Here is a 20,542-nt window from a genome sequence, read left to right on the forward strand (position 1 = left end):
TCACTCTGTCTAATGGTCGGGCCGGCCCTGCTTCTCAGCTCTGGTCTACGCAAGCGCAGAATTTTTTGCCTAACCCTCTTCTTGGTGTGTCATTTTTCCTCACAGGAAGTGGGGTTTTAAAAAATCTATTTCAGGGACCAATATAGACACACCGCTCTGCAGAATCAACTCTCTTTTGGTCCCAGTGGGTCTCAGAGACTCTTTGTTTGTTGTCTATCTTTTTAGGCCAGCTTCCAACTGACGTTTTCAGAGTGGTGTATAAGAAATACAGTAACATGCAATACAAAATAAATTTGAAAAAGTACCCATCTCACCGTGCAGCTACAAAAATAGCAGCACTGTAGAGGCGCTTCAGAATTTGTGCTTTGCATGTTACCTGTTGTCTTTCCCATGTTCCTGGCTAACATCACTAAAGCTGCCCTGAAAATGACTAATGAATGTATCTCTCAGTAAGCAATAGCAGGGGCCCCACTTGCAATGAGCTGTGTACGTAGTGTCACACTGGGAAGCTACACTACTTGTAGACATTCTGGAACACAATAAAATACAGTGACGTACATACAGGGAGAGCCACCAACAAAACAGCAACAATAAACTGCATCCCCCGAACTCTAGGTGACCCAGCATGAACAAACCTATCTCCAGTGTGGCAAATAAAAAGATGCAGCTCAACTAATACCTGGCTGGTTGTGAGTCTCTTTCACCTCTGCCAAAGTAGTATCCAGAGATTCCAGGGACTTCCGGTGATACTCTGCTTGAATTTCCATCAACTGCCAGACAAAAAAAAATGCACATGTATTTTTCCCCTGATTGGTGTTTTTCTTCTGCTTAGTCCTATTAAACCTGTAAGATTGGCAAAGGGAATTCTGTAGCCCTCCAGATGTTGCTGGACTTCACCTCCCATCACCTCTGACCAATGGCCATGTTGGCTGGGGCTGATGGAAGCTCAGCAACATCTGGAGGGTTACAGAATTCCCATCCCTGCCCTAGAAAGAGTAAAGAGGAATTAGGGAGGTGATGATAATGGCGGTGGGTTTCTTTACAGAGATGCAGAGATGACTGTGGGGGATAGGTCTTAAGGGAAGACCAAGCTAGACATTGGGAGGGGGGAGGTCTCGGAGCATAATTTTTCTCTTCTGATAGTTGCAGAAGTCCCTGATTTGGAGGCCCATAGAAAACAGAGCAAAGGGAAGTAGTTGGGGAAGGAAAATATACATTCACAAAACAGGAAGAAAAAAATTGAGAGGCGCAATTATAGAACTCCAACAAAATGCCTCTTTAGACTTTGAGAATTATCCAAAGGTATGCAAAACCATCTTACAATGAAGGATGGAGCAAAGGAAAGGAGAGAGATAAGGGAACGGACTTACTTTGATAAAGTACTTAGCATAGCTGTCTTCCTTGGTTGAAAAGTGATACAGGTCTGCCATGTACTCATCCTAGAAAACGAGATGGGGGAAGCATTGTACTTTGTTCCCTTCACAAAGAGCAAACCACAGAAATATATCAGCCTCCTTTCCTGTTAACTGCACCATCCCAGCTCCCTGCAATATCCTTACCGTGACACAGTTAGATGGTGACTAGAGATCTATGAATCTGTCAGTTTCAGTGACTGTCAGTTTCTCATTTTTCCATTCTTGGTTCTCTACATTTCTGCCTCATTTTGCAGAAAGTCTTCATGTATTTTTAAATCTTTGTTGGAAGCTGCCCAGAGTGGCTGGGCAAACCCAGCCAGATGGACGGGGTACAAATAATAAATTATTATTATTATTATTATTATTATTATTATTATTATTATTATTCATCAGCATTTTACATATGCATTTTTGTCTTATATACACAATTTAGCAGGCAAATCTATGTAATATAAGACATTATTGTAAGTTCCTTTCACCAGCTATGCATTTTAATGCACACTTCCCTCTAATATATGCCTAGTTGTAAATGTTATCTGATTAGAGAACTGCATTGCAAAAATTTGAGAAGTGCGGTTTTCAAATGATAGCTGTGTTTTGGTTCACAAATAGTTTCAGGAAGTGTGCATTAGGTGGATTCATATTAACATGTGAACTAAAATGGTTTTCTCCCTCTTCCTTAGTGGTGGCCTGTTTCCAGGATACACAGCATAAATACATCTCAGGACACAAAAAAATCTACAAATGGGATCTAAGAAATCTGTGTGTCTATACCTCCTACTCCAACCTGGTAAATATTGCAAGGTCCTTAATACCTTACGAAGTAGGAAGAATATGATGCAATGTGACTTGGCACACACTGACTCCACTCTAAATCTCATGCAGCTTCTGGGATAATAATCACATCAGTAACTAGGGATAGGTGAATCTGTCAGTTTCGGTTTCTATTGGCTTCTCATTTTTCCATGCTTAACTTCGGTCCTCTGCATTTTCCACATCAGTTTGTGATTTTTAAAAGAAACATCCTCTTCAACATTTTAGTGCAAATGTCTCCAAATATACACATTTTCATATGCTATTTCACTGAACAGACACATTTTTGCAGAACAAATTTCCTTACTATAATGCATTTTTGTATGCCATTTTCATGAACATGCACATTTTTATGAACACTTTACTTGAGTACATGCATTTTTATACACATTGCTTGACTGGAGAATGGCACTGCAAAATTCAGAGAAAGGCGAAATTTGAAAAAATGGCAGTGTTTCAGTTTGTGCATTGTTTCAGAAAGTATAAATTGGGGAGGTTCGCTTTTCAATGTGAACCAAATTAAATTTCTCCTCCACCAATATCAACAACTGCTCTAGTTTGCCGTTTGGATCTCCTTTGTGGGATCTAAACAATGACCCACAGCACAGTGTAGCGCAATCAATGGGAGTTCTGCATGGTCATGTGTGCACCAGCACTCTTGTCATATTCCTCTCTCCACCCCTCATCTTTGGGCATTTCCTATACAAACATGCTTCGTTCTAACTGAAAAGGGGAATGTCAATCCCCAGCACCCCAGCCACATTTCACACTTACCTTACTCTGTTCAACCCTCCTCTTCATCTCTTCTTCCTCTTCCTTCAGATTTTCTAGTTTGATGGCAGCAGATGATGGGCCTGGGCCAGTGGCACCACTGGTATTATTGCTGGAGTTCTTGGCAGCTTGGTTCAGACTTCAGATTCCCAAAGAAGAGCCAGAGGCAAGAGTTGAGTTGATGGCATTCAAAAATTATACAACAATGTGTTAGACATAGAGATTGATGACCTGTCTGATGCATGCAGCTAACCTCAAGTTGTAGGCGTCTGCTCAAGGTTGATGAGGAGAAGGCTTAACTGTGAGCCCAGTTTCAAACAGCATGCTAATCAAGAAACTGCTGTGTTAGCTTCCCGGCAGGTGGGTCACTGTCGTTTACTGGGAAGGAAAGGGGTGAAGCAGCGGGGAGGTCAGTGTGATGTAAACGCACCAGCAGGAATGCTGGGTGTTCTCTGCTGGTGCGTTCGCACTGACCTGACTTGCCCCACACTACAACACCCCTTCGCCTCTCTCTAATGGTTAGCAGCAGTGAGTCAACGGCCAGAGAACTAGCACAGTGACTCTCCTTCTGGCTTAATTCTTAGTGAAGTCACAATGAAGTACTTTGCTGCTGAATGTGAAAATAAAAACATTTACAACTAAAAAGGTATGTATCACTGCATGTGATCAGAGTCTTTGCGTATGTGTGTTTTTATATAGACCAGCAAGGAAAACAGAGTGTGTGCTGTGGTGCAGGCTCCCATCAGAGGGGAGACTAACTTGCTCACACACAGCTAAATGGGCAAAGAGGTGGAGATAGCCATTAGAGACATGGCTAGGGTAGGAAAAGGTAAAAGGTAAAGAAGAAGAAGAGTTTGAATTTGATATCCCGCTTTATCACTACCCGAAGGAGTCTCAAAGCGGCTAACATTCTCCTTTCCCTTCCTCCCCCACAGCAAACACACTGTGAGGTGAGTGGGGCTGAGAGACTTCAAAGAAGTGTGACTGGCCCAAGGTCACCCAGCAGCTGCATGAGGAGGAGCAGAGATGCGAACCCGGTTCACCAGATTACGAGTCTACCGCTCTTAACCACTACACCACACTGGCTCTCAGGACACCTGGACGGTTAAGTCCAGTCAAAGAAGAAGAAAAAGAAGAGTTTGAATTTGATATCCCACTTTATCACTACCCTAAGGAGTCTCAAAGCGGCAAACAATCTCCTTTCCTTCCTCCCCCACAACAAACACACTGTGAGGTGAGTGGGGCTGAGAGACTTCAAAGAAGTGTGACTAGCCCAAGGTCACCCAGCAGCTGCATGTGGAGGAGGAGAGATGCGAACCCGGTTCACCAGATTACGAGTCTACCGCTCTTAACCACTACACCACACTGGCTCTCAGGACACCTGGACGGTTAAGTCCAGTCAAAGAAGAAGAAAAAGAAGAGTTTGAATTTGATATCCCACTTTATCACTACCCTAAGGAGTTTCAAAGCGGCAAACAATCTCCTTTCCTTCCTCCCCCACAACAAACACACTGTGAGGTGAGTGGGGCTGAGAGACTTCAAAGAAGTGTGACTAGCCCAAGGTCACCCAGCAGCTGCATGTGGAGGAGCAGAGATGCGAACCCGGTTCACCAGATTACGAGTCTACCGCTCTTAACCACTACACCACACTAGCTCTACAAAGGCGACTATGGGGTGCAGCACTCATCTCGTTTCAGGCTGAGGGAGCTGGCGCTTGTCCACAGACAGCTTTCCAGGTCATGTGGCAAAGATGATTAAATCACTACTGGTGCACAGAGGATTGTGACGGAAGCCAGAATGCACGGAAACACTGTTTACCTTCCCGCCACAGCAGTACCTATTTATCTACTTGCGCTGGTATACTTTCAAACTGCTAGGTTGGCAGGAGCTGGGGCCGAGCAACGGGAGCTCACCTCATCGTGAGGATTTGAACTGCCGACCTTCCGATCGGCAAGCCCAAGAGGCTCAGTGGATAGGGTGTATATCAGTTCAGTGTCCATGTTGATCTAACAACGAAAGATTGATGCTTCTGCCACCCCCATGTCCCCATCTTCCCCAGCCTTTTCCTTTTTTGGTTTGTTTGTTTTAGAAAAAGGATGATGACTAAAGTAGAGTCAGAAGCTTCATCAGCTGGCCCTGTGCAGAACCATCTGTGTCAGCCTACAATCCCCTTTACAAATAAGTTACTCAGTTATTTCACTGCCTTTGAAGAGCACAGAGAATGTTTAAATCAGAGCTGATGTAACAGAAAATGACTTCCCAAACATGATGATGGACCCGTGGCCAAGGAAGGGCCACATTTCAAGGACTTAGTCCTGTTTCTGCTCTTGGGCAAAAGCAGCCAGATCCCAATGGATCTCTTTTGCCAAATTCGTCAAGCTTTCCCGCACCATCTCTCCCCTTCCCTCTCCCTCTCAGTACCGGCTCTTGATGGCATTCCAGTCTGAAATATGTTTCTGAAGGTTCTTTTTGTGCTTCAGGATGGTGGGCAGCTCTTCCTGGAAGAGATGAGGATGGGGAAGGATGAGTCACACACCAGTGGCACTTGCCCGTTGGTTAGGAATTACCACCAGTACTTCCACGCTAGGCTTTTACTGCGAAGAAAGGAAGCTGCATTATACCAAGTCAGATCGTTCATCTATCTAGCTCAGTATTGTCCACAGCTCTCCAGGGTTTCAAGCAGGCATCCTTCCTGGTCCTACCTGAAGGTGCCAGGGATTGAACCTTGGACCTCCTGTATGAAAAGCAGGTGCTCTTTCCCCGAGCTGAAGCCCTTCCATACATGTGGAATCACTGTGCTTCGTTCACTTCCATTTTCCCCATCAGCCACACTCCACCTTAGAACCTTTAGTGCTAAGTGCATCCGACTTTTTTTACAGAATGGAAGAGCAGTGCAATCTCCACAGGTGTAGATGCAAAGCAGGGCTCTGATATGGGTAGTGACACATTGTGCAGGTGAGCCGACCACAACTTGGCACACTTGCGCAATATGTCACTTTTGTAAATGTGTGCCGGCTTATGGTAGGCTCACCTGCACAATATGGCACTATCACAAGTCAGCACGCATTTACAATAAAATGGCACCTATTGCCTCACAGGTTATCACTAAGAACCAGAAGTCACTGGAAAATGCCATGTTTTTGTTGTTTTTAAGTGGATTTGTTGTGCTTGGGCAACAGAGTGCTTTAATCCACTTTAAATGCACAAGCCTAAAGCATGAACTTGAAAAATACTGACATTCTCTGGAGCCACCCTAAGTTTCTATGCAAGCTTTTTTTGGCTGAAGAGGATGATAACAATTCCTTAAATAGATAAAAGAGTGTTCCATAGAGCTCATACCCTACCATGCTCATCTTTAACAGATGAAGAAATAAATATGACGGAAACTTTTAACCATCTTGCTAAAACTGCAGGGTCTGAAAAGGATTCCTCCCCTTCATGACTTTTTAAAAATAGCATTATTACATATAAAAGGGTATCAAAATGCAAATAATTTAGAAAATAATGTACATAAATGCAGTATTACAGGGGAATTGGTCTGCAAAAATGTGTATATTAGGGGAAATGGCATAGAAAATTTGTACAATAGGAGAAAGTCACAGTAAAATGCTCATGGATGTTCATGAGGGCTTTTAAAAAAAACAAACCACAAAGTGATGTGGAAATGTGAAAAACTGAACGTAAAAATGGAAAAACGAGAAAGTGTGAAAAACCAAAACTGGCAGATTTGTTCATCCCTACATTTCACTATGCAAATTTATTTTTAAAGTATTTTAGCTTATTCAAAATTGATGGGTAATAAAAATGTCAGTCACCACTGTAAAGGTTGTAGCGAATATGGTATTTAGCTTTGAATGGGCAGTTAAGGGGAACTGGATCTTTGCTTTCCTCACCCCCAGCAGCTATATCACTCCCCTTGGTTTGGACAGAACAACACGGTAGAATGTACACATAGAAAAAGCTTGAGCTTCCCAAAAATGTGGAAAGTCGATTGCAGTTCTTCTTGTGGCTTACAGTGTAAGAGCAATGACTGGTCAGTGCCAGGAGACACCCATCTGGAGGCAGCTTTTTACATGCAGCAGTAAGGGTGGAGGGAGGAGAGAGGGAACAACCAGATGACCAGGCAGAAAAGAGGGAAAACGGAAGATGAGAAGAGAGGGAGATGAAGGATACCTCGCTCAGTTTATTGAGGGGTTGTAGGACGTCTCGCTCGAGGGCCATTTCAAACTCAGCCAGGATCCTGGCTAGCATAGTCTGAATGAAGCAACTCATTTCTAGAGCTTTCCTGTAAGCCAAGAAGGAAGAAGAGTTACAGTAGTGTATATAACCAGAGCCAATAGCTCTCCAACGGCCTGAAAAATGAGGAGTATGAGTCCTCAGTGAGCTCTCTCTCTCCCTCTCTCTCTCTCTCTCTCTCTCTCTGGGGCTCCATCTGGCAGAACTAAACCATCACTGTAAAGGGGATTGCAGGGTGTGGGAGGGAAATGATATTGTGTGTGTGAAAACATCAATAAACTAGCAGTAAAAAAAAAAGGTGGGTTAAAACCTCTCTTCCCCCTCCACTGTGGTGCCATTTTATATACCCAGCAGCTATTTACTAAACAAAAAAGCAACCAGTTACCATTCCATCTAGTTTGGCCCCAGTTCTGAATCACTGCACTTGGGGGTTATAGAACTTATGCAGGCTTTAATCTGAGCACCAGGGCCTGATCCATGGCCCTTCCCAAAAACACACATCCCAGATTGTCATGTTTTGTGTTCAGTGCTGACGCTGCACCTATCCGATGAAAGGTAGATCAAATGGATCTAGCAGGAGATCAGCCTGTGTGGCACAATATCAGTCAGTGGTTGCCTCCAGACTGTCAATATTTTGTGGGGGGAACTGAGGCGCAGACCAGGTTAAAGCCCAAACAATTTCAATTAGGGGAAAAGTGGACTTCGTGCGGTTAGGAAAGTAACGGAAATGGACTGAAAGGTGTAGGAGGAATGGTTATCACTGAGAAGATTTATAACCACCATGCAAACTAATTGGGATGAATGCTCATTGTCATATAACCTCCTTGCAAACAGATCAGAACGGATGCTCAGCAAAAACTGTACATCGCCTAACCTTCACAGAAGCTTCCGGCAAGCAAATCAGGATGAATGCTCCATAAGCAGGTCATCTAGAATAACCTAAAGGTAAAGGGACCCCTGAGCATTAGGTCCAGTCGTGACCAACTCTGGGGTTGTGGTGCTCATCTCGCTTTACTGGCCAAGGGAGCCGGCGTACAGCTTCCGGGTCATGTGGCCAGCATGACTAAGCTGCTTCTGGCGAACCAGAGCAGCGCATGGAAACGCCGTTTACCTTCCCACCGGAGTGGTACCTATTTATCTACTTGCACTTTGATGTGCTTTCGAACTGCTAGGTTGGCAGGAGCTGGGACCGAGCAACAGGAGCTCACCCCATTGCGGGGATTCAAACCGCTGACCTTCTGATCGGCAAGTCCTAGGCTCTGTGGTTTAACTCACAGCGCCACCCGCGTCCCGTACCCTCATTCTTCCTGGTGCCTTTTCTATGAAGTGCCCTCCTGCCCTCCACTTGGGTTTAACACCACAGTTCCCAAAGACAGCTGCCATCCATTCTGTCTATAGTGTTGCACAGCTGAAGAAGGAAGGGATAACAGCATGACATATATTACCTATTAAACGGGGGGAAATGTGGCATAGGACAGGGTTCCCTACTGAAGCTGACCCCTATTTTCTGTGCAGAGGTATTGCCCAGCAGCTGAATGGTGTGTAATGCAGATTTTATACCTGAGATGCACCTTAAAGCGCACAGCCATAACCCAAAGCAAGGCATGGTAAACAGACAGTGCAAACACAGTCCGTGATATAACACCAATGCAGGAGCCCCTCAGTTTGCTGTTCTACTTCTGCAGAAAGGTTCCTGGATCAATGTCAGCCATATTTTAAGTAGAAAGGGTATTGCCTTTTAAGAAATACACTGCATTAAAAAAAACAACACAGTTCTATCTTGCAAAGAAGATCCCTGATTTAGATTTGGTGGTGATTTTTCATACCATCATGACAAAATAATGGCATCCAATAATGGTGAAGGAAATAAGCAGCTATCTTCTCTTTAAAAGACATCTGAAGGCAGCCCTGTTTAGGGAAGTTTTTAATATTTAATGCTGTATTGTTTTTAACACTTGATTGGAAGCCACCCAGAGTGACGGGGGAAGCTCAGCCAGATGGGCGGGGTATAAATAAAAATAATAATAATAATAATAATAATAATAATAATAATAATAATAATATTTTCTGTGAGCAACTTGTGATATATGTTGCTTGCTTATGTTCTACAGATCAACAGTTTGTGTGCACCTTAATCTATAAAACACACTGATTCTTACCCAAGGCTGGAATCAGTGTCTAGCTCCTTGAAGCTTTCTGCCATGGTCATCGATAGCGCCATCAAAGGCAATTTTTTCTGCAGAAAGAATTGGAAAGTGAGAAGATGCAATGAGCAAACAAGATAAACCCACAGCCTTTTTCTGAAACAGAGTGAAGCTCTCCAACACCTGACAATGTATAATTCATAATTCATAATTGCAGCAGTTACCCCATGTCCCACACAAGTAAATGGGGTGGTGAAATTAGCTAGACCAGATCAAGTAGTTTGCAGCCTGGTCCGTTTCGTTGTCAAGAAAAATGTACTTGGAAGTGATGGAAACAGGAAGCAGACAAATTTAAAGGAAAACAGAGTTTAAACAAAATATGAAAATATTCTTGAAATGCAGGTATGGGAGCAGGTAGAACACATTATTTACCTAACTAAAAATCAATTAATAAAAAAATACAAACTGCTTTAGTGGAACGTTCAAATATTGGGTGCTCTATATTGTTTTTAAGGTGGAGAAAACTTAGGATGCTAAGTAGCTTGCTTTAATGCCAATTGAAAGCAATTAGGAAGGGGGAAATAGCAAGTTGCCTATTATCAACGTGGGCACAGTGGTACTATGATGCCAATTTGGAACAAAATTTTAAAAGCTCCAGCAACTGGGGAGCAGCAGCAGAACCAATACTGGACATCAGAAACAGTGTCCAGACGCAAATTGTGAATTTTGGCAAATTTCAATAAAAATAGCTGGAAAAACTCAGAAAGTTTTGTGTCCAGATTTTCACTTCTTGAAATAGGGTAATCCTATGTATGTCTACTACTTTGATGAGATACAGACAGGTTTAGTGTCAGTTGTTGGCAGTGCCAGGCACTTGCCAAGGCCTAAAACTCAGCAAGGAAGTGCTGAAGGAACAGCAGCTGTCACTGCCTGCTCATACATCTGCATGTTCCTTTCCGGAGGGTTGTACAGTGGTACCTTGGTTCCTGAATGGCTTAGATGCTGAATGAATCAGCTCCCAAATGCTGCAAACCCGAAAGTAAGTGTTCCGGTTTGCGAACGTTTTCCGGAAGCCGAGTGTCTGAGTGCAGGAAGCTCCTGCAGCCAACTGGAAACCGCACCTTGGTTTTCAAATGGTTTAGGGAGTCAAACAGATTCCCAGAATGGATTAAATTCGAGAAAAAGGTACCACTGTACTAGGGATTTAGTCCAGAGGCAAAAGCAAGCAAGCAGATGATTGTGGAAAGGAAGAACAGGGTTGTCTTGCCTGAGCTGCTACCCCTCTGCCCCCCCAAAAAAATATCTGAGCACAACCACAGATGTTACGAAACCCACAAAGGGAACACTAGCCAAAGATGACAGATCATAGGATGTGTTGTTACTTAGTGCCAGTTATCAACAGAAAGTTACACAACGTCCAACAATCTGGATATACCTGTAGAGATTACATTTTATGCCCAGCCCTGGAACAGATCAAAGAAGCCTGTTCACATCCCCTTCTATGAAAGACAAAATCTTACAGAGCTGGCTGAATTAGATCTGCAGGGGGTTTTAAAATCAACCCACGTGTGCATTCAGGCCCTAGTGTGTGGACACAGCCTATATAAATATATATATTGGAAAGTTCCCTGTCCACTCACTATGCATTCAAACACCTCTTAAGACATGGCAACCCATTTCTGTTAGATAGTTCCTGAGATCAAGGGTAGGTTTTCGTCTCTGTTTGGGTACAACTGGATACCATTTTCAATCAAGATAGCAGAATGAACCTTTCAAAGCGGCCCTGATTTTTACCTCTGATTTCAAAACATTTTTGGGGGATTCCCAAGAGAGACTGCTAGGTCTAAATAAACTTGGAGATCTGTGATTAGAAATCTCAATGTCTGTCTTTCTTTCTTTTTCTTATAAAACAGCCATATAAGGTAAGGTAGAAATTAGGGTCAGGGCAGGGGCAGTAGTACTGTGGACAGGAAGAACTCACCCTTTTGCCCCTGTGCTGCAGTCACAATCCAAAATCCCCACCATTCAAAGCAGCTACAAGCTGCAGAAAGAGGGATTTGTATTGGGGAACTGGCCCAGGGCAAAGATTAAGGGCTGTGTTCACACACTCTCTTTACTGTGCATTCACTGGGCTTCCAGTGCTGGTTTTTAAATCTGTGTTCACACAACGTTATCCAAAACGACCCCTGGTGTGTACACAAACAGAAATGAATCTGACACTAATGAAGTTGTGCTGATGTGAAGAGCTGTGAAATGCACCAGGGGCTGGGGGGGGGGCGGACTTCACTGCTTGAAGGCAGTAATGTGAACACAACCCAGAGACCAAGGGAAGACAACCTGATGCCTTCCAAATGTTGCTGGACTGCAGCTAGCATCATCCCTGACCCGTGTGGCCAAACTGGGGTTGATGGGAGTTGTAGTCCAGGACACCTGAAGGGCACCAGGTTGCCTATTCCTGGGTTAGACCCTCTTCCTCTGTGCTATGACCCTAAGTCACTTTTAAGGAAGAAGAAAAGTATGCCAACCACTGAACTCCCATATAGCCATTGGTTTACTTGATGCTGAAAGAAGAGAGGCAAACACTCTTACCACCCGTTTGTCCATGTCTGCCCCATATTGGCCTTGGAGACAAGCCAGGAGCCTCTTCTGAACATTGTGAGCAGCACGCTTGGCTGGTTCAATCCTCTGTTCAATCTGGAAAAAAGGAGAGTGAAAGAAAATGAGGGGAAAGATTCCCTCACTGCATCTGTCCCTGTTTGAGAGTGTTTCTCTCCTTCCAAGATCTCTTGCAACACCGCAGAGGGAAGTGTCTTGTTCTGTTCACCTTCCACAAGATTCCATGCAGATTTTGGCATTAGGGACAACATTTGAGTTTCTGATTTCTCAGTTTTTCTGGCTCTCAACAATGTAAAGATATTTGAAAACAGAAAGGGTGGTATTCAACCGACTTTTAGGCAGGGTAGACACACTGAAATGAATGGAACTAATGTTAACAGTCTGCTCTGAGTAAAAATTGGTTGGCTACCACCCACTGACCTGTCAATGGTATGCACCCCACCCTGAGGTTGCTTACAGGTGAACTGTCAAAGTCACAGAGGTTTTGCAGCCCATAAAGACTATACAACTAATTTAAGTAAACAGACACAATCTATACACACATTTATAGGAACATGTGCACAGATCAAGAATGAAAGAGGAAGCTTGAGTGCCCAAGTAAATGACGTGTTTAGATCTTCAGATTAAGGGTGAATGTTTGCCAATGGACTTAAAGAGCTGAGTTGTTCTGCACCACACCATGCATAGAATCATAGAATCATAGAGTTGGAAGAGACCACAAGGGCCATCGAGTCCAACCCCCTGCCAAGCAGGAAACACCATCAGAGCACTCCTGACATTCTTTCATCCATTTCTGTCTATTCAGCTCTTCTGCCTCTCAGTTGTCCATCTCTAGTCTTCTATAACACACCTTGTCGATTATGCCTGGAGAAGGACAGTGGCACATTCATAGAGTATCTGCCTTGCATGCAGAAGGTCCAAGGTTCAATCCTGGGTGTCTCCAAGCAGGGCTGGGAAAAGCCCCTGCCTGAATCCCTGGAGAGCCACCGGCAGTCAGTGTAGACAGTACTCATTCTAGATGGACTAAAGGCTTGACTCAGTATGAGGCAGCTCCTAGGAACTCTGAATTATGCCACTCCTCAAATATTAGTGGTGGTGGTGCTCTAATTTGCTTGAGATCTTTAAGGAGAAGATGGATGGGTCGGCACCTGCCAAGGCCACATGATTCTGCCATGAGTTGGACTTGATGGCTCTTTGCAACTCTTAACATTCTATGGAGAGAGATGCGATCAGATTCCATGACCTGGTTTCGCTCTACTTTACTACTTTACTCTCCTGCTCCTGGCCAGGGATACTAATAACTCCTGCAACCCTGGGCTAGTTATGGCATCATGCTGCAGAATGCACCCCCATGAATAAATTGAAGCACAAATAGGCAAGAATATGTTTGCTGCGGAATACTTTCTTCTACATAACTTACTGTCTATTAGCAGCCTGGTTTTATCTCATAGGCTTAGTACCACAGACATTAGAAATATCACAGAAGTGCAGATTTTGTGGTACAGAATAGGTGTGTGTGTGTGCCTGTGTGTACATGAAACCATTCTTTTGCAAATTAGTTGCCCTAGCGGCTTTCTAATCTGCCCCTTGCTCTGAGTTGTTGAGATCTCCTGGGACCCACTCTAACAGTAACGCTTGTTGCTCTTTGAAGCTTAAAAGTCATCGCTCCCACTGGAACATCTGGATCATTCTTCAGGGAGTGGGTAAAAACCCAGAGCAAAACTGTCCTGTGACTCAGGCATAAGCAGAGAGCAAATAAATCACACATGAAGACAAGGGACTCTTTCTCTCCATGCCTGCAGGTACAGGTAAGCACATGCCCACTGATCAGACCCACGCCTCACCTGTAGCAAGTCTTCTGTCAAGTATTCTGCTGTTTCTTGGGCTCTAGGAAGAGGCAGCAAAAAACAAGAGTCAAAGAGACAAACTTTACATTAATGCTATATGTTTTAGCACCTTCTTCATTTGTGGCTGCAGAGGGAGAAATCAGAAGAAAGTTCTTTCAGAGTAATAGATACTGGCAAACTTGTCTTCGATATCAGGACTCACTTATTTTATCTTCCGCCTGTTTTGTACAATAAGGCAGAACACTTTGGCTAAAAGAAGTACTGTTTATTCGGCTTTTATAGTGCTTTTTTCTGGAGGGACGCAGGGGTACGCATACCCCTAAACATTTTGTGAATCTAAGTTTGGCCTCATTGAGGGGCAGGATTTCAATATGAGTAGGAAAATGAGAATATCCCTAAACAATTTTTTTTAGAAAAAAAAGCACTGGGCTTTTATATTTTGACATTTTCAAAGACATCAGTGTTGGACAGTAGGAAGAGCTTGTCTGAATCTCTGTTGCATTATTTATCACATTTCTACCAGGTCATTTGATTGAGGAGTTTTGAGCAGCATATATGTTGGAGATCCCATTTAATCCTTCCCTGGAAAAGAGAGAACGGCTGGCCTAAGGTCCTCTGGTGAACTTTACGACTGAGTAGGGCTTCCATTTCCAAAACCATCAACTCTATCAACTACAGTGGTACCTCGGGTTACATACGCTTCAGGTTACATACGCTTCAGGTTACAGACTCCGCTAACCCAGAAATAGTACCTTGGGTTAAGAACTTTGCTTCAGGATGAGAACAGAAATCGTGCTCCAGCGGCGCAGCAGCAGCAGGAGGCCTCATTAGCTAAAGTGGTGCTTCAGGTTAAGAACAGTTTCAGGTTAAGAATGGACCTCCGGAACGAATTAAATACTTAACCCGAGGTACCACTGTACCTGCTTAGAATGTCCAGAATTATTTTTATATGATTGAACATAGGACAGCGCTCCATGAAGTGATTCCGTTGGCACAAAGATTTCTGCTTGCACAATGAAACTTTTCCTTCCTCTTTTCTCCCCATGCAACCACCCAAATCTGCTCTGGAGAACTGGGGTAACCTTGAGAATGGGCTTTAGGGAACTTTGCCTGCCCAGGAGTTTCAGAAAGATAGAAGGGCACGTTGGATTATGATTTCTGTTGTTGGTTGCGTATAACAAGGGAAAGTATCCCTGAGAAAAAATTGGAGCAATTAGCACAAAACCCCTGACCCCAAACACTCATAAAACGAAATGGAAGATTATAATGCTACAAAATGTTAGACTGGATGACCCTAATGCACCAGGGGTCCTGAACCAGGTACTGGGTGGCTGCCAGACCCAGGCACTTGACTCCCTTTGTCAGTGCCATACCAGTTTGCCAAAAGAGGGAGCTCCTGGCTGTACACTGCTTCCTTTGTGGCCAAAGAGAAATACTGCAGGTGACAAAAGACACCAAGGAGTTCCACCTGGACCCTCAGCCTATGCAACTCTCCTACTGTATGTACCGTATTTTTCGCTCCATAGGATGCACCGGCCCATAGGACGCATCAAGTTTTTTGGGGGGGAAATAAAGGGAAAAAAATTTATTTCCCCCCCAGGCGCTTGTGGTGCCGACAGCGGGGAGAAGCGCTCTTCTCCCCGCCACCCGCCTTGAGATCAGGTCCGGGGACAGCGGGAAGACGCACTGCGCCTCCCCGCTGTCCCCGGAGCTTGCGGGGCAGGCAGCGGGGAGAAGCGCTCTTCTCCCTGCCGCCGGCCCTCAGACCAGGTCCGGGGACAGCGGGGAGACGCGCTGCGCCTCCCCGCTGTCCCCGGAGCTTGCGGGGCAGGCAGCGGGGAGAAGCGCTCTTCTCCCCGCCGCCCGCCTTGAGATCAGGTCCGGGGACAGCGGGAAGACACGCTGCGCCTCCCAGCTGTCCCCGGAGCTTGCGGGGCAGGCAGCGGGGTCTCCCCTCTCACTCTGCAGGCTTCAGCGAAAGCCTGCATTCGCCCTATAGGACGCACACACATTTCCCCTTCATTTTTGGAGGGGAAAAAGTGCGTCCTATAGAGCGAAAAATACGGTACCTACCCAATTGTTAATAGGTTATTCATAGGCCCTGCTCTCAATTCCCCTGCTGTCTGAAGGATGATGGGGGATCACCCAGGACAGGGCCTTTCCTACAGTGGAACCAAAGCTTTGGCACACCCTGCCAGGGGAATTTCATTCTGTTCATTTGCTGCTGATATTCTGGTGACAGGTGAAGGCTCATGTTGATTTTGGAAGGCAGCCAGAAGCACCGAAGAAGGGATTTCTCTCCCTTAGTTGTTGGGCAGAGCTTCTTTTCCCTCTTGCTAGTTTTATTTTATTTTCATTATTTACATGAGCTGCTCTTAATGCTTTCAAATTGTAATCGCTGTTAGATACCTTCATAGGCCATTGGCATAAAAGATGGGATGGATGGATAGAAAGACTGACAGACAGATACAACCCCCCCCCCCCGGCATACAAATCAAGATCAAGGTGTAATCGGTTCAGACTGTCTTCCCTGCCTCTCCACTCCCTGGCTTGAAAGGACATTGAAGGTTTCTGGGTAGAGGGAAAAGCACATATACTGAACCTTTATGTGGATGATGTTGAGTTGTGTTGTGTAATCTGAAACAGCAATACCTGCATGTACTGGAAAGGAAACTCAGTGCATTCGAATGCCTGGGTGGCCTTAAAATTAACTTTGAAAAGTCTAGTATACTGTTCCCCAATATCAAACCATGAGGCCAATTGGATATACAATGGTTAATGAAATTCCTATCTGTCCCAGAATCTTTAAGTACTTGGGGGTGTTTATACTCCAAAAATTAAGGAAATTGTTTACTCTAAATTGTCATCAGTTGGTAAAAAAAGTAAAGAAAATAATTAGGAGATGCTGGGGGGGAGGTGATTGTCCTAATTAAGGAGGATTGCAGTGATCCAGATGAAAAGTACTTTCCGTCTATAAGGCGCACCCATGTATAAAACGCCCCCTATTTTTTGGGGAGCCCTCCAATTTAAGAAAATGGGGGAAGATCTATCCGTGTATAAGATGCCCCCAAATTTTGGACATTATTTTTTAGGGAAAAAACTAGTCTTATAGTCACAAAAAATACGGTAATTCCAATGTTTCTGTATGTATTTCAGGTTCTCTCCATCCCCCCTCAGCTTGAATGTATGATAACACTGGCACATACTTCTGAATGACTATGTTTTTCAAGGCAAGAAATCTAGACTGCTGATGAGACATATGTATGACAGACTGAATGGAGATGGATGGGGATTATCCCATCTTTCTCATTATGATGAAATATACTGTATTTCTATTTAAATTGTAGTAATTAGTTCTAAATTTATCTCTATATGTATACGTTAGCACATGCAAAATTGAAAGCAAATCTGTGTCCTCTCTTTTGGCAATGCATATGTTGCCACTCTAGTCTGGCTTGCTTTCCTTCAGATTGTCAGCTGAATCCTTCATGCTAAAGGTTGGGTATTCCCAGTGGCTAGTATACCTTTGAACTTGCCTTGAGATGAGAACCACATCCATACACTTAAACGCTATTGTACCATTTTAACAATCATGGCTTCCCCCAAAGAATCCTGGGAATCATGTAGTTTGTCAACTGTACTGACCTCACAGAGCTACAATTCCCAGCACCCTCAATGAGCTACAGTCCCCGGGATTCTCCACGACTGTTTAAGCAGTATGTTTTAATCGTATGGTGTGGTTGTCACCCATTCTTAGACCCTAGAAAGCACGGCAGCCTAGAAACAGAGGAACTATAAATCAGTTTTCTCCAAGGGCAGATTATTCAGCATCACTTGTCAACAGAGGAAATCTCAGACATGTAGCTCCGCCTCTACCTCCTACTCCTTAAGTCTGTCATAGGGTTACACTTACACAGGGGGAAAAATGCAATTCAGGTTCTTCTCCTTTCAGGAACAAGGCTGCACCCAAAATGAAGGGTAGGAGAAGAGGAACTCTCAGCAATACTGAGGTGTGTGACACAGTTCAAAGAGGGTTTGCATAGAGACTCCAGGATAAAGTTAAAGAGAATGGCTGGGGCAAGCCAGTCAGATGGGTGGGGTACAAAGAACAAATTATTATTATTATTATGACATTGATGAAGAAGCTGCTGAGGCAGCGGAAAGGGTGATAAGGAGACAAAAGCTCCCAGGATTTAAAAGTTTACAAGGCCCTTTCTTCCCACCATGGGAATCCTGCATTCGCAGCAGAGGAAATAATTCCTGCGGTTTGTAACTTAACATTAAACCTGCTCTCTTAACCACCTCACTTTCCACTTCTGAGACAATTACAGATCTAAAACACTTCATTTGCATCCTATTCCACATATTAAATGAAGGCTTGTTGAAAACGTGTTGCTTCAAACATGGAGACAGGGAGATAAATAAGGGTGTTTATAGAAAAGGGATTAATATTGTAATCAGGCCATTGGCAACAGTGCTGCTGGTTTGGTTTGTTTGATAATGATGATGATGATGATTTCTTATTGGATTACTCCCAGGCAGGGTAAATTTGGATGAAATGGACAAAAAATATGCTAGAATTTCATGTGGAAACTTCAGAAGCTTGCATATGTAAGGAACACCAATTGCACCATAAACTTCTCTCTAGAAGCACTTACATGATGTACATAGGAGCAAAAATTCCTAACATCACGCATGTGCTAATGAAGACTCAGCTGGTGGTAAGAGAACTTGGGGTTTTGATAGAGAGCTAAGAACAGAAATGAAAATGCCAACCCTGCGTGCGGCAGCTGCTGAAAAGGTGAATTCCATGCTAGTGATTATTAGAAAAGTGACCCAACACTGGCGTGCCTTTGTGGTTTAATGACACATATTTACACCCTTAATTTATGGAGCGGGAGTACAGATCTTACAGCATGGTCATCTCAAGAGGGGCTTGTTCCCCACAGAAGTGCAGCATCCCTCCCCACCTGCCTTCAGCCAGCCAGCCAATATTGTTTTGCCATTTTCTTAGTTGTGCCAAAGCCCCCCCAACTCTTCCTGTGACATCACACAGTTACCTTGGCAACCTTCCAAATCTCCTGTCTCTGTTCACACCTCAGGACAGGGGGGAAGGGCCATTCTTCAAAATGGCCTTGTGTTGTTTCTTAATGGCCCTAGCGTGGCCAGATCGTTTTGCATAGGCTAACCTAGGAATTCCTCTGCCGTTTGAATTTTCCCTTCACATCCCATTCTACTATTCACTAACAGGAAAAAAAATATTTTTTTGTTGAGAATTTGCCAAAGAAGCTCAACAACTTTGGCCAAAACTAAAAAAACAAACAAACCCTAAAAAAAACTATTGTGTCACATTTTGAAATATGGCAACCCTATTATACAGATACTTTATATGTTTGGTGTGTTCACATTCTGGTTGCCACAAATCAAAAAAGATGTAGAGATGGGAAGGGGCAGAACTGGGCATTCAACTGATCAGTGGGCTGGAGCAACTCGTCTATGAGGAGAATTTAATCCATCTGGTGCTTTTAAATTTGGGGAGGGGCAGTAAGGAAAGAGGGACATGATCAAGGTTGATAAAATTCTGCCTAGTGTTGGGAAATATAATAAGACCCAGCTAGAAATCTAGAAATTTAGAAGTCTCTCACTGAATCTCCTACCCAGGTTTCCTGAGGAGGAGTGACTGTTAAACCAGTGTTGTCTGTGGTGTGTAGATAAACCCTTAATGTTAAGCAACTGCAGAGCAGATCCAGCTTTAGCTGAAGGACCCAAGCGCACCAGAGGATGTGAAGAGTGGAGCAGGTCTTGAAATGCTTTCTGCTGTGAAAGAACAGGAAACCATCAATTGAGGCGGGGGGGGGGGGAGAGACAGAAGCTGTGCATACAGGCACCATGCATATATTTCAAGTACATTCCATCTCTCCGAAGAATACTGGGAAACATAGTTTGTTAAGAAAGTTGTGAATTGTAGCTCTGTCAGGGAGGGTAAACTACAGTTCCCATTATTCTTTTTTGGGGTGTGTGTGCTTTAAATGTATGGTATGCATGCAGCCAGGGAACAGAAGGAACTGTTGTAGCAATGAATTTAGCAAGGACTATATCACTTGTTTGGGGGTTAATGTATATTTATTTGGATTATATGTAATATGCACACATCGACAGGATACAAGTGTATCAAAATCTATTCAAACACAGCACTTGTGAGCGAATGTTTTTAAAGTGGGCTAGAAAGTAGGAGGAAGCCATTAAAAACAGTTAAATTGATGTACACTTTATCAAAAAACACAATTTGTTTTTGTTTTTTAACGGTGAGGTGTGTAGTTGGTAATTATTCTAATTTAATGTTGTCAAACTAGACTGAATTTTTCTTACAAGTATACAGAGATATCGCCGTGGATCTCAGAGGGCCCAACGTTTTAAAGCATAGATATAAGGAACTATAGTTGTACATTAAAAAACAAACTAAAAAGCTCTGGAGATATTAATTTAGGCTGCAGAGTTTAAGGGGGAGGTGGAGTTTTACATGCTAGGTTGCCCTTAGGCTCCATTGAAATTGAATGTGGAAAGTTAGTAAGCATGCCTTAAATCCTGTTGATTTAATCCAAGTCTGCACCTACCCTATTGTCCTCACTCTGAGAGTTCTTCTTACTCCTTCACTGATACATAAGGAGGGTTAAAACAGAAAGCACAATATAGTAAGTGT

The 20,542-nt window shown here is 43.7% G+C and overlaps 1 protein-coding gene and 1 long non-coding RNA gene across 2 annotated transcripts in view; one reads left to right on the forward strand and one right to left on the reverse strand.

Moving 5' to 3' along the window:
- LOC310743629 overlaps positions 1–20,542 on the forward strand; it is a 232,848-nt gene that overhangs the window by 166,022 nt on the left and 46,284 nt on the right. The gene's annotated exons all lie outside the window — the stretch shown is intronic.
- The window catches only part of SH3BP1 (SH3 domain binding protein 1), a 35,079-nt gene that overhangs the window by 9,419 nt on the left and 5,118 nt on the right, over positions 1–20,542 (reverse strand). The window contains exons 2-9 of the mRNA XM_083573935.1: positions 13,840–13,882; positions 11,969–12,073; positions 9,395–9,471; positions 7,173–7,284; positions 5,421–5,497; positions 3,003–3,138; positions 1,371–1,439; positions 680–770 (exon numbers count right to left, since the gene is read on the reverse strand). Of these exons, the coding sequence (XP_083430061.1) occupies positions 680–770; positions 1,371–1,439; positions 3,003–3,138; positions 5,421–5,497; positions 7,173–7,284; positions 9,395–9,471; positions 11,969–12,073; positions 13,840–13,882 (710 nt within the window). The remainder of the gene's footprint in view (positions 1–679; positions 771–1,370; positions 1,440–3,002; positions 3,139–5,420; positions 5,498–7,172; positions 7,285–9,394; positions 9,472–11,968; positions 12,074–13,839; positions 13,883–20,542) is intronic.

This window comes from Podarcis filfolensis, assembly GCF_964270895.1.
Source record: "Podarcis filfolensis genome assembly, chromosome: 10".
In the NCBI taxonomy this organism is placed as follows: Eukaryota; Metazoa; Chordata; class Lepidosauria; order Squamata; family Lacertidae; genus Podarcis; species Podarcis filfolensis.